At 49.9% G+C, this 18,769-nt stretch overlaps 1 protein-coding gene across 30 annotated transcripts in view; it reads right to left on the bottom strand.

The window, feature by feature from the left end:
* The window catches only part of LOC141934040 (hydrocephalus-inducing protein homolog), a 163,703-nt gene that overhangs the window by 61,333 nt on the left and 83,601 nt on the right, over window positions 1-18,769 (bottom strand). For 29 of the 30 annotated variants that reach the window (XM_074849200.1, XM_074849210.1, XM_074849209.1 and 26 more), the window contains 5 exons: window positions 16,092-16,330; window positions 13,063-13,318; window positions 11,050-11,193; window positions 9,176-9,319; window positions 8,019-8,332 (listed from right to left, as the gene is read on the bottom strand). In XM_074849200.1, coding sequence (XP_074705301.1) covers window positions 8,019-8,332; window positions 9,176-9,319; window positions 11,050-11,193; window positions 13,063-13,318; window positions 16,092-16,330 — 1,097 coding nt within the window. The remainder of the gene's footprint in view (window positions 1-8,018; window positions 8,333-9,175; window positions 9,320-11,049; window positions 11,194-13,062; window positions 13,319-16,091; window positions 16,331-18,769) is intronic. The other variant, XM_074849229.1, reaches the window with a different exon arrangement.

Genomic DNA, 18,769 nt, shown 5'->3' with positions numbered 1-18,769 from the left:
TCTGAGAAATAAGAGGCCGCTTCTCCCTTACACTGAGCAAAACACTTCTCTGCTGCTGCCAAACCACACGGAGCTGAAGGCCGCATTCAGCAGCACGTTTCCATCACGACTCAGCCCTTTTCTAACTTACCCACGGGATTTAAGCAGGGAAAGCAGCACCCATGGGGCTACCAAAGCCCAAAACGTACTGCCCCAAGGAGCTGATGGCACTGGGGGGATGAGGAGGGGGTATGGTCTACTGTCACCCACCTGAGACTCCCCAGCACCAGGGGCACGGTGGATGGGTGCATTTCGGATGTACATGCTTGCTGCTGCTGTTGCTCCCTCTCCCCTCCGCTGGCTGACAGAGGACTGCTGTCAGATTTTTGCCTTGCACTGTTTTTCACTGCCTGCATTTTCCATTTCTTCCTTGTTACAAAAACAACAAAGCAGAAACTCCATCAAATATAACAGAGAGTTGGGGTTTTCTGAGCTGGGATCTGGCTCGCAGGGTCCCTGCACTGCAACCTGCCAGGGGACATGGAAGGAGAGAGGGCGGAGGAATGAGAAGTTACTAATGCTGTAGGAAGACCCACTTGGGAGGAGAAAGGCTCCTGGTTGGTTCAAAACACATTGGCTGAGAGAATCCTGGATGGAAAGGAAAGAGTCATTTTCTACATGTTTAGCTCAACAAACCCTTTCCCCAAAGAATCTACTGGCAATTCATTACACTGGATTTGTAGCTACGAAGTTCCCACTCTCCAGACATGCCAGATCAATACACAGAGGGGGTTTGACACGTGCCACAGAGGTGCAGAGCTCCCTGCTGATCCATCCTGGCACACGGACTGCTCGGGGTGTGTCAGCTCTGTCCCAGGGAGGAAACATGTCTTGCATGAAGGGGACAAAGAGGTGATGCAGGAACAGCAATGCTCAAAGTAAATGACAAGGCACAGGTCCTTAACAGAGGATGAAAACTCTAGAGAACAGCAAAGTTTGGGGATGAGCCTTTGGCAGCCTTTGTCACAGGTCTCAAAGAAAATCCTTGTATATCCTTTGGGATTTAATGTCTTCCTTTTGATGGGAAACCCAAACAAAGCTGAGGAGCTGGATACTGCCCTTAGAAAGGGGGACAAATCAGTCTTTCGGGAAGAAACCTTTAAGGTAAGAAATATGATGAAATGTCTGAATTTGACTCCAGACCTACTGTCTCCTGCTGGGTGACTCTGGTGACCCATTCCAACGCTGCAGAAAACATCTTGGTGCAAAGGCTTAACTCGGCTTTGAGCTATCAAAGGCCCAAGGGGTGAGGAGAACGTATTCTCAGTCTGTCTCTAACCACGTAGAGGTCTAGAAGAACAGTAACCATGAGAGATTTATGGCTCAGCAGTGCCAGAGAAGGGACATGGGTTGGCGGGAGTTGGGCACGTCCAACCACACAGCAATGGTTGGACTGTGTTGCTTATATGATTGCTCTGCTCAAAGTAGCAGCAGTGATTAAAGGGTAAGTAGGAAAAATAGGTTGAACAATTAGAAGAAAAAAAGATCTAAGCACACAGCCTTGTCCAGGCAGAGGAAAAACATTTTTCTCTCCTGGCCAGAATAAACGTGTGTGTCTGATTGATGGTGGCAGTCTCTGCTGATCGGCTCCAGCAAGGTCGGATGGATGGATGGATGGTTAAACTCTATTGATCTCACCTTCACGAGACCTGATGTTTGATTCCCTCGATGTCAGACTGGGTGAGTTTGATCTGATAATTTAGAACACTAACAGTGCTTAATGTGGACCAGAAATAATATCTGACATGCTGCCCTTCTGCCAGGCTCTTAATGAGTAACTTGAGGTGTTAATAGCTTGGAGACCATCTTCATTTCCAGCTCTGCCATGGAGAATCACATGGTGTCTGCTGAGGGACCCACAGCAAGTACATTTCTGCTTAATTAACATACAGAGCAGAAAAGGGAGCTGCTACAATGTCCCCAGTGCTAACGAACCAGTGAAGGGGCTATGCCAAACCCTTCGGAGCAGAGGCTGCTACCCTGCCAGATGCTCAGGACCCTCAACTGCTACCGACTCAGCAGAGTTGGGTGACTCAGCATCCCCTGGAAGAACAAGCACCTGCAGGCTTGGGTCCTAAGCCAGTTTAGGTGGAGACGGGGTAATTAAAAGCTGAAAACTGATTCAGCATTCACATTTCCAAAAACCTAAATTGGTTCTAAAACAACAAAAGAGTAAAGATAAACAGGCAACTGGCCAGCGAGTGGCCCCAGAAGAAATTAATTCCACACAGGCTTTGCTGTAACGTGCTTGCTTCTCTGTTATTATAAAACATATGCATTGTTCTATCATCAAAATTAGATTTTCCCTCTAGCTTCCAATTAAATCCTAATCTAATTTACCAGGAGTTGACAGGGGCCTCCAAGCAGAGCTTACAGCTCTGCTCCTCCTTCCCTGCCCACCTCCCTCCACCTGCTTTTGCGGGCTTTCCTCTGCGTTTTAGGGTCTGCTCTTGAAGGTGCCGTGCATCAAGAAGGGCCACACTAAAGACTGGTTGTTACTCGGTAAGATCCGGCTGTCAATGGGCTACCCCAGTGCCCAGCTCTCCTCATAGCCATAGCTAATCTCCAGTTCCCAGCAGGTTGTGTCCTCTGAGCCAGATTCCAATTCTCTAAACAAACCTGTTTATCTCTATTATTTGTAATGGCAGCACTTCACAGAATCACAGAATCATCTAGGTTGGAAAGGACCTTGAAGATCATCCAGTCCAACCATTAACCTAGCACTGACAGTTCCCAGCTACACCGTATCTCTAAGAGCTATGTCGACCCTACTCGTAAACCCCTCCAGGGATGGGGACTCCACCACCTCCCTGGGCAGCCCATTCCAACGCCCAACAACCCGTTCTGTAAAGAAATGCTTCCTAATATCCAGTCTAAACCTTCCCTGGTGCAACTTGAGGCCATTCCCTCTTGTCTTATCACTCATTACTTGGTTAAAGAGGCTCATCCCCAGCTCTCTGCAACCTCCTTTAAGGGAGTTGTAGAGGGCCATGAGGTCTCCCCTCAGCCTCCTCTTCTCCAAACTAAACCCCCCCAGTTCCCTCAGCCCCTCTCCATCAGACCTGTGCTCCAGACCCTTCACCAGCTTCGTTGCCCTTCTCTGGACACGCTCGAGTCATTCAATTGCCTTTTTGTAGTGAGGGGCCCAAAACTGAACACAGTAATCAAGGTGCGGCCTTACCAGTGCCAAGTACAGGGGTAAGATCCCTTCCCTGTCCCTGCTGGCCACGCTATTGCTGATACAGGCCAGGATGCCATTGGCCTTCTTGGCCACCTGGGCACACTGCTGGCTCATGTTCAGCCGGCTGGCAATCAACACCCCCAGGTCCCTCTCTGACTGGCAGCTCTCCAGCCACTCCTCCCCAAGCCTGTAGCGCTGCTGGGGGTTGTTGTGGCCCAAGTGCAGAACCCGGCATTTGGCCTTAGTGAAGCTCATACAGTTGGCCTCAGCCCATCGCTCCAGCCTGGCCAGGTCTCTCTGCAGAGCCTCCCTACCCTCGAGCAGATCAACACTCCCACCCAACTTGGTGTCATCTGCAAACTGACTGAGGGTGCACTCGATCCCCTCGTCCAGATCATCAATAAAGATGTTAAACAGGAGTGGCCCCAAAACCGAGCCCTGGGGGACACCATTCGTGACCGGCCGCCAACTGGATTTAACTCTGCTCACCACAACTCTCTGGGCCCAGCCATCCAGACAGTTTTTTACCCAGCAAAGCGTGTGCCCATCCAAGCCACGAGCAGCCAGTTTTGCCAGGAGAATGCTGTGGGAAACAGTGTAAAAGGCCTTGCTAAAGTCAAGGTAAACTATATCCACAGCCTTTCCCTCATCCAATAAGCAGGTCGCCCTGTCGTAGAAGGAGATCAGGTTTGTCAAGCAGGACCTGCCTTTCCTAAACCCATGCTGACTGGGCCTGATCCCCTGGTTGTCCTGCACGTGTTGTAAGATGGTACTCTGGATGAGCTGCTCCATCAGCTTCCCAGGCACTGACGTTAAGCTGACAGGCCTGTAATTTCCTGGATCATCCTTCCGACCCTTCTTATAGATGGGCGTCACATTGGCCAGTTTTCAATCTGTCGGGACCTCCCCGGTCAGCCAGGACTGCTGGGAAATGATGGAAAGCAGCTTGGTGAGCACCCCAGCCAGCTCCTTCAGCACCCTCGGGTGTATCCCATCAGGTCCCATAGACTTGTATGTGTCTATGTGATGCAGTAGGTCACTGACTGTCTCCTTGATTGTGGGTGGGTCGTTCTCCCAGTCTCTGTCCTCTGGCTGAGGAGGCTGGATTCCCTCAATACAACTTGTCTTGTTATTAAAGACTGAGGCAAAGAAAGCATTAAGCACCTCAGCCTTCTCCTCATCACTTGTTACCATGTTTCCTCCTGCATCTAGCAGGGGATGGAGACTCTCCCTGATCTTTCTTTTGCTGTTGACACTTATAGAAACATTTCTTGTTATCCTTGATTGCTGAAGCCAGGGTAATTTCCAGCTGGGATTTGGACCTCCTGATTTCTGCCCTGCAGAGCCTCACAGCCTCTTTGTAATCACTGTGAGTGGCTAGCCCCTTCCTCCAAAGGCTGTAAACTTTCCTTTTCTCCCTGAGTTGCAACAAAAGCTCCCTGTTCAGTCAGGGGAGTCTTCTCTGTCTCCGGCTTCTCTTACAGCACCTAGGGAGTGCCTGTTCCTGAGCCATAAACACTTCTTTCTTAAAGAGTGCCCACCCTTCCTGGACCCCTATACCCTTCAGGATCATCTCCCAAGGGATCCTGTCAACCAGGTGCCTAAACAAGACAAAGTCAGCCCTTTGGAAGTCCAGGATGTCAGTCCTGCTTAGCCCTCTCCTGGCCTCTCTAAGAATAGAGAACTCTATTATTTCATGATCGCTGTGCCCTGGTCATCCTCCGACCGCCACATCATCCACAAGTCCTTCTCTGTTCACAAAGAGGAGATCCAGCAGGGCACTTTCTCTGGTTGGTTCTCTCACCAGTTGCGTCAGGAAGTTGTCTCCCACACATTCCAGGAATCTTCGGGACTGGTCCCGCTCTGCTGTGTTGTATTTCCAGCAGATGTCTGGGAAGTTAAAGTCTCCCACAAGAACAAGGGCAAGCAATTGTGAGATTTCTCCTAAATACCTATAGAATATTTCATCCACCTCTCTGTCCTGGGTGGGTGGCCTATAGTAGACTCCTACTACAACATCTGCCCTGTTGGCCTTCCCCCTGATTCTAACGCAAAGACACTCCACCCTGTCTTCACTACACTTGTATTCAAGGCAATCATAACAGTCCCTAACATACAGCGCCACCCCCACCACGTCTCCTTCCTTGTCTGTCCCTTCTAAAGAGCTTGTAGCCCTCAACTGGCACACTCCAGTCATGGGAGACATCCCACCATGTTTCTGTAATAGCCACAACATCATAATTTTCCTGTTTCATCATGGTTTCAAGCTCCTCCTGTTTGTTACCCATGCTGTGTGCATTCATATACATGCACTTCAGATGGGCTGATGTTTTCCCCCCTTCCCCCTTCAAATCTAGTTTAAAGCTCTGTCAATGAGCCCAGCTAACTCCTGCCCCAAGATCCTCTTCCCCCTCTGGGACAGGTGCATCCCATCTAATGCCAAAAGGTCTGGCGTCCTGTATACCAACCCATGATTGAAAAATCCAAAGCCCTGACAGTAACACCAGTCTTGGAGCCACAAGCTCATCTGTTGAGTTCTCCTGTATTCTTTTTCATCCATCCCCCCAACTGAAGGGATGGAGGAGAACACAATCTGTGCCCCCGACCCCTTAATCACTTTCCCCAAGGACCTGAAATCTCTCTTAATTGCTTTAGGACTACTCCTAGTAATGTCGTCACTACCTACCTGAAAAACCAGGAGAGGGTAGTAGTCCTTGGGTCTCACTAGAGCGGGGAGTTTTGCCTTGAGGTCCTTGACGCGGGCCCCAGGGAGGCAGCGACTTCCCTATGAAGCGGGTCCGGTCTGCATATGGGGCCTTCGGTACCCCTCGGAATGGAGTCACCCACTACAATGACTCTTCTGGGGTTCTTTTTAGAACTGGTTTTAATACCTGGTCTAGAATGACCTGCCCTTGGTGGATCTTGGTCTTCCTCTTTGTTTGTCTCATTTCCTTCCTCCTTCTCTTCCTCACTCAAAAGTTCCAGGGTCCTGAATCTATTGTGAAGGGACACCATGGAGGGTGAGGGAGGTCGGGAGAGGATTTTCCTGCCTCCCCGAGCAGGGACCTGTTTCCAGCCTCCCCCATCTCTTAGGTCCCCTCCTTCTGCTTGGTAGCAAGAGGTTGAGGGATTACCTGCCTCGTTTGGAGCCTCCATTTGCTCCTGTTGCTAGGGTGTTACTCCACCAATCAACTTTCCTTTCACACTCCCTAATACTTCTTAATCTCTCGACTTCTTTTTTGAGTTCCACCACAAGGCTGAGCAGGTCATCCAGCTGATCACAGCGCACACAGGTGTATCACTGGTGCCATCTGACAGAACTGACAGCCTTAGACACTCCCTGCAGCCCTGAACCTGGACCGCTGCATGTTTGCGTGGCAGTTCGTCTGGGCCGCCATGTCCTTTCTGGTGGTGGTTTTGACCCGAGTGGAGACCATGGTTCAGTCTACTAGTGGAGGACGATAAGAGAAGCTAGCTCAGATAGGCTCTAGAGCGCGGAGATAGACTGCGCCCTGTCTGCTCGCCCTGCCTGCGCGAACTGCCGTGCAAACTGACGCACCTCACCCTTCTGACGCGCCATGCCCTGTTTGCCCGCCCTGTTCGCCGCGCTCCTGGTTGCTTGCGCTCCCAGGGGGCTGCTCTTGTACGTGAGGGGCGTAGAGTGTCACTCCAGTCTCCGCCCACTCTGACTCACCGCCGCCCTCGTTAGCAGCAGCTCACTCTTCCCACTCAGGGGGGAGGCGACTCGAGGCTCTCCCTCTTCCCTGGGCTTCTGCCTTCAAAGCTTGTGGTTTTGCCATAGGGTTTTGATGCTTTCGGGAGGGTCCCCCGCCTCCATCCTCCTCCTCAGAGCCCCTCTCCTCAGCAACACACAATGGTTAACTTTGCTGGGTTTCCTAGGGCATTATGGAAAAACCATTTTCTACTGTAATTAGAACTGCCCAGACTAGACTTTTGTACTATGCAGAGAGGCCACAGTGGGAGGAACTGCTAGGAATGTGTTTATAAATGCACTCCAGCACAACTGCAAGATTGCTCTTGGGCTTGGAAACCACAGCCCAGCGCTGGCTGGCCCTGCTTCCCAGGGACGTTCAGACAAGTGCTTCCCACCAACACCTACAGCTGTACCCAAAGCTGCCCTGTAAAACACTAAATAGCTGTTTGGGGAATGTGATGAGCAGTTTAACAGATAAAAATTCACTTCACCAGTGTGGTGTTTGCCTCAGGCCACAAAGGTCTGAGAAAGCAGCTTTCCAACAGCAACCTTCCTTCCCAGGGGAACCAGTATGGGGGCTACAGCAGCTTTCCAACAGCAGCCTTCCTTCCCAGGGGAACCAGTATGGGGGCTACAGCAAAGCAGCAGCAAGAGACTGGGGCAGCAGCACATCGTTCTGGTGGCAGTGCCTGTGTAGGTTCTTAGTGTAAAATGACAACACATAGGGTTGGCAGGGAAGAAAAAGAGGTCACATCACATATCTGCTTGTCCCAGTGCCTAAGTATAGGTTTGTAGCTCCAGAAATAAAGCAGGACTCTAGGTTATGGACAATGCAAAAAGCGTTGGTAGCATCTCACAGCCCCAGCTTGGCTGGAGAACGCTGTCTCCTTCCCAGCATCAAACTGGTGGAGATCACTTATCCCCTGAGCACTTAAGCCCGACCACAGCTGGTAGGTGTTACTCCCACAGGGAAAGGTGAAAGCAATTTGTCAGATCACGGGCAAACAGCCTTGGTCTTTGCAAAGCACAAACAGGACACGAGGAAGGAGAAGAGCTTCGAGGAGAGAGCAAAGGGGCACAGACCTCATCTGGCTCACGTGGCTGTCCATCAGGAACGCCCAGTGGTACTGGACAAGAAGCGGGCTGCAGTTGGTCATCTCAACGTAACACACACCTTCAGTGTCATTCAAGATGCAGCCAAAGTCCAGGGCCATGGGCTGGATATGGAGATTTGGGAAGTGGACTTCTCCCCGAACGGTGACCCGCTCCTCATGAGGATGCTCAAGAAACTGTATCTTCAGAACCTTCTCTACTACCCGGGTACACAAATCCTCTTCATAAGCAGGGTTAAATCTGATGGAGAGATGAAGTTCCTCCCCTATCTCCAGCTTCACGGGCTGCAAGGAAATGAAGAGTATTAATCACCAGTGTGATGAAGTCCCAAGGTCTGGCAGCACGAAACGTGTAAACGTTCAACATGTGACCCCAGCGTAGGCTTCTCAGTTCATCCTGCGTTTCCTTCACAGTGTGCACCTGACTGCAAGACCCACCACGCTCTTGTCTGAGACTATCTCAGGCTCATCTCACTGTGCTCTGCACAATTCACAAGGAAAATAAATATTCTTCTGCTGAATTTGGGACCCACAGAAGCTATGTGCTAAATACACAACTAAATCAGCACTCTGGCACACCAGCGCCTTTTGCCCCAACTCTAGAGGAACTCCTTTACCCTCACGGCACAAGTAGCATGGCACTGCAGCCTCACCCTTGCAGGGGCTAGTCACTGGCACAGCACAGAAGTGGTGGCCGTGCCTACAAGTGTTTAGCAGAGCCCATGTCCAACACCTTCACCAACAACAGGGCAGGGGCCAGGCAGCAGCTGGAGGAGCTTCCTCAGCCTTCCTGAAAGCAGGGCTGCCCTTGAAGAAAGCAAGCTGCTCTTGGGGTTATCTGAGAATGGCTGCTGGAGAGCTCGATGGCTTCCAAGAGACACCTTTACTACACGGCTTGCCCAGACCCAGTTGCCTGCTCCCCTCTCCTCACGTCTTAGAGCCAGGATGTATTTCCCCAGTTCAGATGATATTTCGTTTCCTTCAGCAGCTCATTTCAAATCTGATTTAGTCACTCTACCACTGAGTCTAAAGAACAAACTTCTCTACTTGAGGACCTCCCAACAGAAACGTACCACCACACTCCCCGCTCTTCAAACCCCACCAGCGGGAAGGCCCACGGCTGCTCACCTGAACGTCTGCAGAGAGGGGCTGCCGGTCTGCACCACAGATTAAGAAGGGCTGCTCTAAGGCCAGGACAATGCTGAGTGGCAGGGACGAGGTGTTTTTTAAAGAAAGAGGCTGGTGCTGCAGAGTTAGGACATCACTGGGTTGCTACAGAAACAGGACACAAGGAAAAAAAACAACCTGAAGCGGCCATGGAACTCCTTCCCTTCCTGATGCATTTCAAGTTTTTCAACCCCAAAAGTGCATACACCTCTATTTAATATTTTTATTAGGTTCTACCCTTCTAGGTGGTTTTTCTCTAAGTATATCAGATGCCTTTCATGTTTAGAAACCACAGCATGCCCCGGGGACAGGGAAACACTCTTGCATACAGAGGAGGGAATAGGACCCCGAGAGGAGGCAGCTGCATGAACAAGAAAGTGAACCCAGACCACTTGTCTCCGTTTTGTCTCCTCTCTCGAGAAGAATGGCACAAGATGATTTTCACTCACATACAGTAATTTCTTACAACCTTATCAGCTCTAGTAGCCTCATAAAAGCAGTGATGTTGGTCAGAGGAGAAAAGCAAGCAGGATTTGGCCCATAGTGGAAGCCTGCAGCAGCCTAAGGTTAGCTTTGAACACCTACAGGCACATACAGCCAGGTAGAAACCTCAACAGTTGGGCTGCAACGGGTGTCCTGCTGCCCCTGCTCCAGTGACAAGCTCTCTGTAGCCTCAAAGCTCAGCTCCGCCTAAGCTATTTCTTCCTGTTTATGCATTGCTCTGGGCTTCCTGCATGGTTTATATCAACTAGACAGTGTTTGGGAAACTGGTTCTGGATGTATCGATATCAAACAGCTGCAGCGTCATAACACTTGATAAATCAGAGCGCATGGCATCAAGCAGACCACAGGCAGACATCAGGGAGAGCTGAAAAGCTTCTAATTAAACCCGAACTGCCTGCTCACAGGATTTTGTGCTTCTCAGAAGCCTGGGAACCAGAGGAGAGACCTGAAAACACAGAAACTAAATAATGAAATATCTTCTCCTTTTCAGACACCTCGCGGGAGAGGGAAAGGTGATGCAGCAGTCAGGATCCAGAGGCTAAAGGGCATCTGCTTTGCGCTGGTGTTATCATCACTGCAGCTGAAGGATGTCTGCGGGTCCTTTGAAGAAGGTGAAGCTTGGGGAAATGCAAAGAGCTAGCATCCATACCAACAGCAGAGAAGGCAGAGAGACAAGAGATGACAGGTGTTTTTCATCAGCCTGAGGAGCTGACAGGAATCTCAGTTCTTCTCAGCTCCCCTACAGGATCGGTGTTCAGACATCACTGCGCCTTAGAGGATCCCCAAAAACCTCCCTTCACACCGAGTACAGGAACTGGTGTCTCTCTAGAAGTAGCCACGATCCCCCTCAGCAGAGCAGCTGTTATCTCAGTGTTACTTGGGTGAAGTTAAAAACCAGTCCCATCTCTAAAAACACCCTCACTTACTTTACGAAGCACCTCAGGACAGGTGAGGAGGGGGTTTAGCATCGCTCAGCTGCAGCACTCTGCTCGCCCACCTGCAGCCCCAGCACACGAGGTGGCTGTGCAAAGCCCACGCTGTTCTCGTGGGCCCCACACATCTCGCCTTGTTCCCTTCGCTCAGCAGCTCAACTCTGTCTCCACATCAAGAAGGCAGAATACAGCTGGTGGGACTGCTCCCAATCCCAGAGGAGTGAAATATTGATCTCAGCGTTAATGGCAAAATCTTGGTCCAGCTCAGCTCAATAGTCAAAGTCTCACGGACTTGGAGAAGCCATTTAACTTCCTCCTTTGAACACAAGCACACGCCCCCACCAGGCTTTCAGTCATCAGCCATGCTCTTCAATGCCAGGATGAAATCCAGAGACTTACCTTCTCCACCCGGAAAGTGATTTCTCTGGAGGACATTTGCAGGACAGGAGCAATGAACTCGCACGTGACATCCACCTGCATTATCGGTGCCTTCCCTGCCTTGCTCCCCACGACGGCGTGGCACAGCAGCCGCTCCTTCACCACCTGCACAGAGGAGTCACCCGTCACCCAGTGGGGGCCAGCAGGGCGTCCCGAAAATGCACTGCATTTGCTACCCACCCAGCCACAGACCGTATTACCGCCATCAAGTTACAGCCACTGGGCTCCTCAACAGCCCCCTTTTCTTTTTATGCTGCATCCCATTTATTCTGCTCTCAAACGTCCGTAATGCTACACCCCACTATCCACAAGTGAGTCATGTGCTGCCTACAATTGTAACAGTCCCTGCCCCAAATTATTACGGTTTTGATTTGTACCACTGCCAAGCATAATACTTACAGAAAGCTGTAGGAACTGATTTAAAAAAAAAAAATACACCTATATTAAGGGAAACAGGTGATAGAAGGGCCAATGCTAGCAAACCCTCCCTTGGAAGCTCAGTGGACAGGACCCATGGGAAAAACCCAAATAACCAGACTGCCTTCAGGTAAAGAGGGGGCCACTCATTCCTAGCAGGTACTGTGCCCTCCTAGAGCTGGTTTTAAAAGAAACCTCCCCAGGAAAGAGATGTCTTGCAGTTCACATGAAAACCCTCTGCTTAACCCAGATGCTCTTACACTTAAGACTTTTTCCTGATTTCTCATGGTTTCAGTTCCCCAAATTCCTCCCTTCATTTCTCACTCTTCCCTCTGATACAACACCACAACCCAACTTCTCCTCAGAGTCTACAGACTCAAAATCATCCGTGTTGCATGTGCATTGCAGGGAGTTGGGCTTCTGACCAACCTCAAGAGTATTAAGTTCTCAAGACCCAAGGAAGGTGGAAAGCCCACTCCCAGGGTCTTGGCTTTGACTGCAGGAGGCAGGTAGCCACAGCTCAGCTCACAGATGCCCTTTTGGCTTTCCAGGCAAGACAGCCTCACCTGCACACTGATCACTTTATTTCCTTTCTGGTACCTTTTCCCCGCTTCAGCAAAACCTTGGGGCTCCGAACTGCACGGGGACAGTCCCATCACAGTCAGCTAGGTGAGTAATCGAGTATTCTGCAAGCTACCACCAAGGCAATCCTTTAAAACACCTTTCAAAACACAAGTGTCAGCAGGAGCTTGATGCAGATTTATTCCACATTAGCCTAAACATCTGTGCCCAGCAGTCTTGAAGAGAGGGAATGCACACCAGGGTTAGCTGGCAGCTTCTCTGCAGAGTTGGATTTCCCCTGGAAACAAGGGTCCAGGGAGGAGAACACCCAGTGACCCTGCTGAAGTCTCCCCCTCTGAGCTGCCATCTAAGGGTGCTGCGAGACCTGCCTGCCCTTGGGACCCCGGGACTGGCTGAGAGACTGGGGCAAGCTGTTATGGAAATATTGACAAAGTCAAACTGTCAATTATAATGATCCCTGCGAACAGTTTCCCACGTGGATGAACATCACCCCGATCACTACAGCTGACACACTGTTCATTTTTCTGCTCCAGGACTCAGTGCTAGACAAGCCCTCTGCCCATGTTTGTCTACAGAGGAAAAATGATGCTACTCCCAGACACTCCCTCCCTTCACAGGTGTTTTGTTTTACTCACTGCTTCCCCCAAATACATTACTTTGCACTTTTTTATTTACTTTCTGCCTGTGCTCCTAGTCTAAGCTTAACTTATTTTCTCTGCCCTTCCTTTCTGCCTCAGCACATGACACCTTGTAACCTGCCATTTGCCCCTGAAGAAGCAATATTTCCTTCAGCCCGTGTTTTGGTATCAGCAGGTTGGGTTTACAGTAGCCATAGAAACATAAAAAAGCCTTAGGAACTGATGGTGGCCAGCAAAGAAAGCAGCTGGTGCTGTCACGGTAACTTTGGTGTTAGAACAGTTTCTTGAAAGCACTTGCTCCTGATGGGGAAGGCTCAGCCCTCGGGGGGGACCTCACCTGGGGAGTGCTGGAGAAGCCTTCCAGCACCATCTCCATAGTCTTGCCCGGCATCAGCTCCACCCTCAGTGGTTGAACCTTAAACACAGGGCAGGCAGGTCTGGGGCTCTGGGAGGAACCTTGGCCCTTGGTGGTGCTGACAGCAGGGACATGATCGTGCTGGTGAAATGGGCCAAAACCTTCTGTTGACCAGTAGAGCCGATGGGTGCGCCGTCCTTTGTTTGTTATCTTGAAGTGGTAACAGCAGGGATCCAGGCTGGAAGAGAAAAAGAGATGGAAAATGTCATGGGAGCTGCTATCTCCCAGCGGTCACCCAGCTTCAGCACCCTGGTGGCGTTATCTGACTGCACACTCAGCAATAAAAGCACCTCCAAAAAGGCTGACCTAGCTCAAAGCTTCAGCAAAAGCCAGACCTTGGTTGCCCCTAAGTTTATCAGCATCCAGCAGCTGCTCTGTTTGCGTACAGCAAGGAAGAGCTGCATGAAGATCATCATCTCAGCTGCTGCAGGCAGAGCATCACCAGCCTAGAGACCCTCCGGTGACCTGGGCACCCCTTGCCTCACTGGCGGGGCCCCTGCCCTGGCACCCACATTATCCCCTCACCCCCCACTCCTTAGGGAGCATCCAACCCTCATCACCCCCAACATGTCATCCTTTGCCTGAACAGTGCCGCTGGTTTTGTGGTTTAGGAAGATAAATGCACTGTGAGAACACAGGATCAACAGAAGTTTCCCCCATACAAACATGGCAGCAAGACCAGGTCGGGCTGCTGAGGGGATGGAGCAACAACGAGAGATGAATAACGAGAGCTAGATATAAACCAAAATGAATATTCAATGGAAATTGATTTCTTCATGTAAAGAAACACTAACTGCAGGCTAGTCTGGAATAATTATTTCTCTATAAATCTGAGCATGACCAGGACATGAATTCTTCCTGGAACAGTTACTGGTTTTTTACAGTAACTGTACTGTAATACATGGCTGTATGTATATATATACATACTGTAATACATGGCTGTATATATATATATACACTGTAATACATGGCTGTATATATATATATACACTGTAATACATGGCTATATATATATACACACTGTAATACATGGCTGTATATATATATACTGTAATACATGGCTGTATATATATATACACTGTAATACATGGCTGTATATATATATACTGTAATACATGGCTGTGTATATACATACTGTAATACATGGCTGTATATATATATATATACTGTAATACATGGCTGTATATATATATACACTGTAATACATGGCTGTATATATATATACTGTAATACATGGCTGTGTATATACATACTGTAATACATGGCTGTATATATATATATATACTGTAATACATGGCTGTATATATATATATACACACTGTAATACATGGCTGTATATATATATACTGTAATACATGGCTGTATATATATATACACTGTAATACATGGCTGTATATATATATATACACTGTAATACATGGCTGTATATATATATACACTGTAATACATGGCTGTGTATATACATACTGTAATACACAGCTTACAAAATGCATGTCTGCCACAAGCAGCTAAATACACAGACCTGAGAGTATAGAAGAAACCAGTCTTTGAAACAGACTGTTAAAACATGACATGTACAAGCTTAGTGTGAAATGGTTTATGTGGTGGACAGCACAGATGAAAGCCTGGAGAAGCTCTGGGTGGATGCATAGTTTGGTGAAAGCCTGGAGAAGCTCTGGGTGGATGCACAGTTTGGGGCTCTGGGAAAGCCCAACTCATCTGAGATGTTACCTGGGTCCCATCTCAGCTCACCTGGCGGCAGCTCTGCAGCCGGCAGCAATGGCAACAACTCCAGAGTCTGCAGACCAACACGTGAAGGGGGGCAGAGGACGATGACACAAATCACACTGACATTGTCCAATCCGTTGGGTAGCCAACTTGTGGCTGCACAGAGCACAGGCCACGCCGGACAAGCACCAACCTCCCTGCAATGTCCCTGCTTATGTGGGTGGCTTGTGCATGCGTATTTAAACCCCCCAAATCTATCCTAAAGAGTAGGATCAACCTGCTCTTTCTACCCCAAAATTTAGGTATTGGACCACTGTGGACCCTCTTTGCCGTCAGGGAAAGGAACAGGCACCTCAAGACTATTCTCATCCCAAGAGCTCTCCCACACAAGGCAGGCAGCACTTTGACAAGGTTTATTTTTCTCCCATTTAGGGGAACATGCCTGGTTTCAGACCCAGGTGTTAGGACCAGTGAATCCCCTCCTTTGAGCTAAGCTCTTTAATTAACACTTCCTATTTATTCCACCCAACTCAGTGGACTTCTCCTCCTCTCCCTTTCAGAGCTGGTCCTGCAGCCACCCTCTCCTGCCCACGCCTCAGGCTGCCGCTGCGGCGGTGACACCGAGGAAAGCCGGTGGGAGAAACGAGGAAAGAGCGACTGTGTCTAATAAAGAGCAGCCTGGCAGGGGAGACGGGGAAGGCGAGCAAACTGAGGGATGGTACGGGGCAAAGAAATTCTGCTGCTCCTCCAGGACTGCGGGCAGAGGGAAAACAAAACAGCACCATTGATTTAGTCAAGGACCTGCTAACAAGCTACCACCAAGGTTTTCCGCTGTTGCGAGATGATACTCCATAGTGAAGGGAAAACCAAGCAACATTATCGCAAAGGGAAATATGTTTATACTTGTAATGTAGCATTTTCCACCCAGAGGCTTCCAGGACCTGCTGTTTTCCTCCAAATCTTTACTTGATAAAGTGAGGAAATATATGTATTATAGCTAAAGACAAGTCAGTGACAATTTAACAACTGCTTTCCATTTTGGTGGCTTTTGAGGGTATCTAACAACCTTCAAATGGCCATAGAAGGTTTCTAAAGGAAGCCCCGTGGCTTCAGGAAAACAGAGCCAGGACCTTGAGCGCTGAAGAACAACTAGCCTGAAGGACTACAGCAAAACTGCTCCTTGCTGAGCCCACGGCAGAAGCGGACGCTGAGAGATCCCCTACCTGAAGTGGGGTCCCAAGTTGAGCTCCGGAGCAAAGGGTTTGTCGGTGACAATCGTGGTGCCAATGCCAACAGCCCGGACGGGGATAACGTAGGTGTGGCTGTTCTCTATGGACAGGTTCACCTTGTCCTTGAATTCCTCCGTGTCATCCAAGTTCGCTATGACAGACACAGACACCTCTGTCTCAGGGGGAATCACTCCTTCACTGGGTTCAATCCTCCAGCGCGAGCATTTGCCAGCCTGTAAGACAAGCCAAACACTAACTTAGCATGGACACCATGGACCCTGGTCTCTTGTGGGGTGCAGGAAAAGGAAGGACTAAAGATATGAGGATAAAAACCAGAAAGGCTCCATTTCCCTAAATCCAAGCTAGTGTCTGGAAACAGCAACTGTGCAGGAGCTTCTACAACCTGTATTTTACCTTCCTTTAACAGACTCACTTCATTAACCCAGTTTTCCCAACCCAAGGGATGCTCATCCTCAGGAGGAGGTTATTCCCCCTCCAGTCTCTCTTTTGGAGTGCATACCAAAGGAAGCTACTTTACCTCTCTTGGTTTCCTGACAATGGTGGTTGGGTTGGCATAAAGGCTCAAGCCAGAGGAAGCCAGGACTGCTCAAATCCCACCGCAGCAGCCACACGGCTGGGGGATACTGCTGAGAGCCTAAAGAATAACTCTGCAAAACCAGCTGATCAAAACCCTGACACCAACGCCTTCTTTCCCAAGAGTTACTCAGTGCTTCTCAACAGCCCCCGAAGAACTGAAGCACTCGGTTCCCACTGATCACCAGCTGCAGTGAGGTGCCCCAGTGCCCTCTGCTTTGGAAAATTCAGCTATAAATGTCCATAGCAGGGCAGTAAAGCAATAAGCAGAAAGCAAACTGGAAGGCACGTGCCCTGTAGGCATGGCCTGAGCTTCCCAAGCACTCTCTTCCCTCTGGTTTCTCATGGACCTCCCTCCATGGATGGGGCAGTGAAGGTGCTGGACCCCCAGCCCCTCTAAAACCACATTCCCAGGGAGCAAGCCTGCAGAGAGGAAATGCACACAGTGCTCCCTGGCCAGCAGGAACCACACTGGGAGGCAGATGTACGGCTTCCAAGTGTCCATCACGGTGGCGGTGGTGCCTGCACCCCACAGTTCAGTGCTGTGTTTGGGACGACAGGCACTACTCACCCAAAACTCTGCAGTATTGTAAGAGAAGAGGTTTTTCCCCCCCCTTTTTTTTAATGGAAAGCAACAGTGTACTTGGAGGTCTGACATGATCCAAGCAAATGCTCAATCCAGGTGAAGTTAGCTCAAGTTCCCATCCGTCAGGCTGGCAGCACTCAGCTCTAACAGGACACCAGCCAGCCCAAGGGAGAAGAGCATCAGAAAACCAAGCAGCACTTTGAAGTCTTGGGAAGCATTTTAAATAACCCCCCAAAGCGACCTCTGCTAGCAAGGGTAGGACTGTCTGGGGGCCAGGGAAGCAACAACTTGCTGAGTAGGCAGGGTCCCAGCAGTGTGTGTAGGATGCCCCAGCTAGCATAGCTCCTTAGGCTGGCTGTGCCCTGCACAGAGAGCAGGTCAGGTCTGCACGTCTGCATCCCAGGATGGAGCATGCCAAAGGCATCAAAATTATTCCAGGTGCTGGCAAAATCCATCAACTCCGTTCCATTTAATTTGTCCTCTAGAGCTGCAAAAGAAAGTCTTAAAAAAAGCAAGATGAGAGTGGGATGGAGGAAGGTCGTTGGCACAGGGTAAACTCTGGGGCCTCACACAGGATCCCACCAACCTCCTCTGCTGCCCCCGCATCCCGTGCGCAGCCCATCACCAGCCTCAGAGGAATCCACTGCGCTGCCACCAGCCAAGGGCTACCCAGCCAACATGTTCACACTAAGCCGGTGGGTGTTAGGTGTTCTTTGCCCTCTGATTCATGGTAGCTCACTGGAAAAGGAGACCCGATAGCTCTGCTCCAGAGGTGAATCTGCATGTCTGCTATCTGGCAAAGCTCAGTTATCAAAGCTTGGCAACAAGCCAGGCAGTAAATTGTACCCAAGAAACTATGACTGAGGAATAATGACAGGCTGTCTCGATGGAGCCAGACTTTGAATTTCCCAGGGTGAGCCAGGGCCAACAGCCCACTCCAGAGGAGCAGGATTCGCATCGTGTCCTCATTCTTTCAGTCAGCATTTGGTGTGGGTCCAAGGGGCAGCACGGGGCAGCACTGAACAGGAGACCTGCCAGGACCAAAAGGCTCTGCCAGGCCAGACTCACTCAGGTTTCCAGGTCAGCTTCTGCCTACATGGATCCAGGATGTGTCCCAGAGGCAGGGAATCTCTTGGAGCCACGCTAAAAAATCCCCCCACTTTGAAGACCACGATCTAACTTCTGATAACGTCCCTGCTACTTGCTTACCCTTGAATGCTCCAGAACACAACCCAGTAGCCCTGTGCACTGGACAAAGACGGAGGCTATCTTTGTCCCTGTAGGAGCTTGCACAGAGTCCCTGAGTGCTAGGCAAGGGTGGCGATCAATCACTTACTCAAGAAGTTCAATGCTGAGATCATTAGCTTCTCCCAGGACAGATTTCCATTGCGAGTAAGAGCTGCCCAAATTTGGTTATAAGACACCACCGTGCATCCGAGAGATGGATGGATGGAGGGAGGGAGGGAGGGATGGGATGGGATGCAATGGGATG

The sequence above is a fragment of the Strix aluco genome, chromosome 24, assembly GCF_031877795.1.
Source record: "Strix aluco isolate bStrAlu1 chromosome 24, bStrAlu1.hap1, whole genome shotgun sequence".
In the NCBI taxonomy this organism is placed as follows: domain Eukaryota; kingdom Metazoa; phylum Chordata; class Aves; order Strigiformes; family Strigidae; genus Strix; species Strix aluco.
This window is presented reverse-complemented; position numbering and strand designations above follow the sequence as displayed.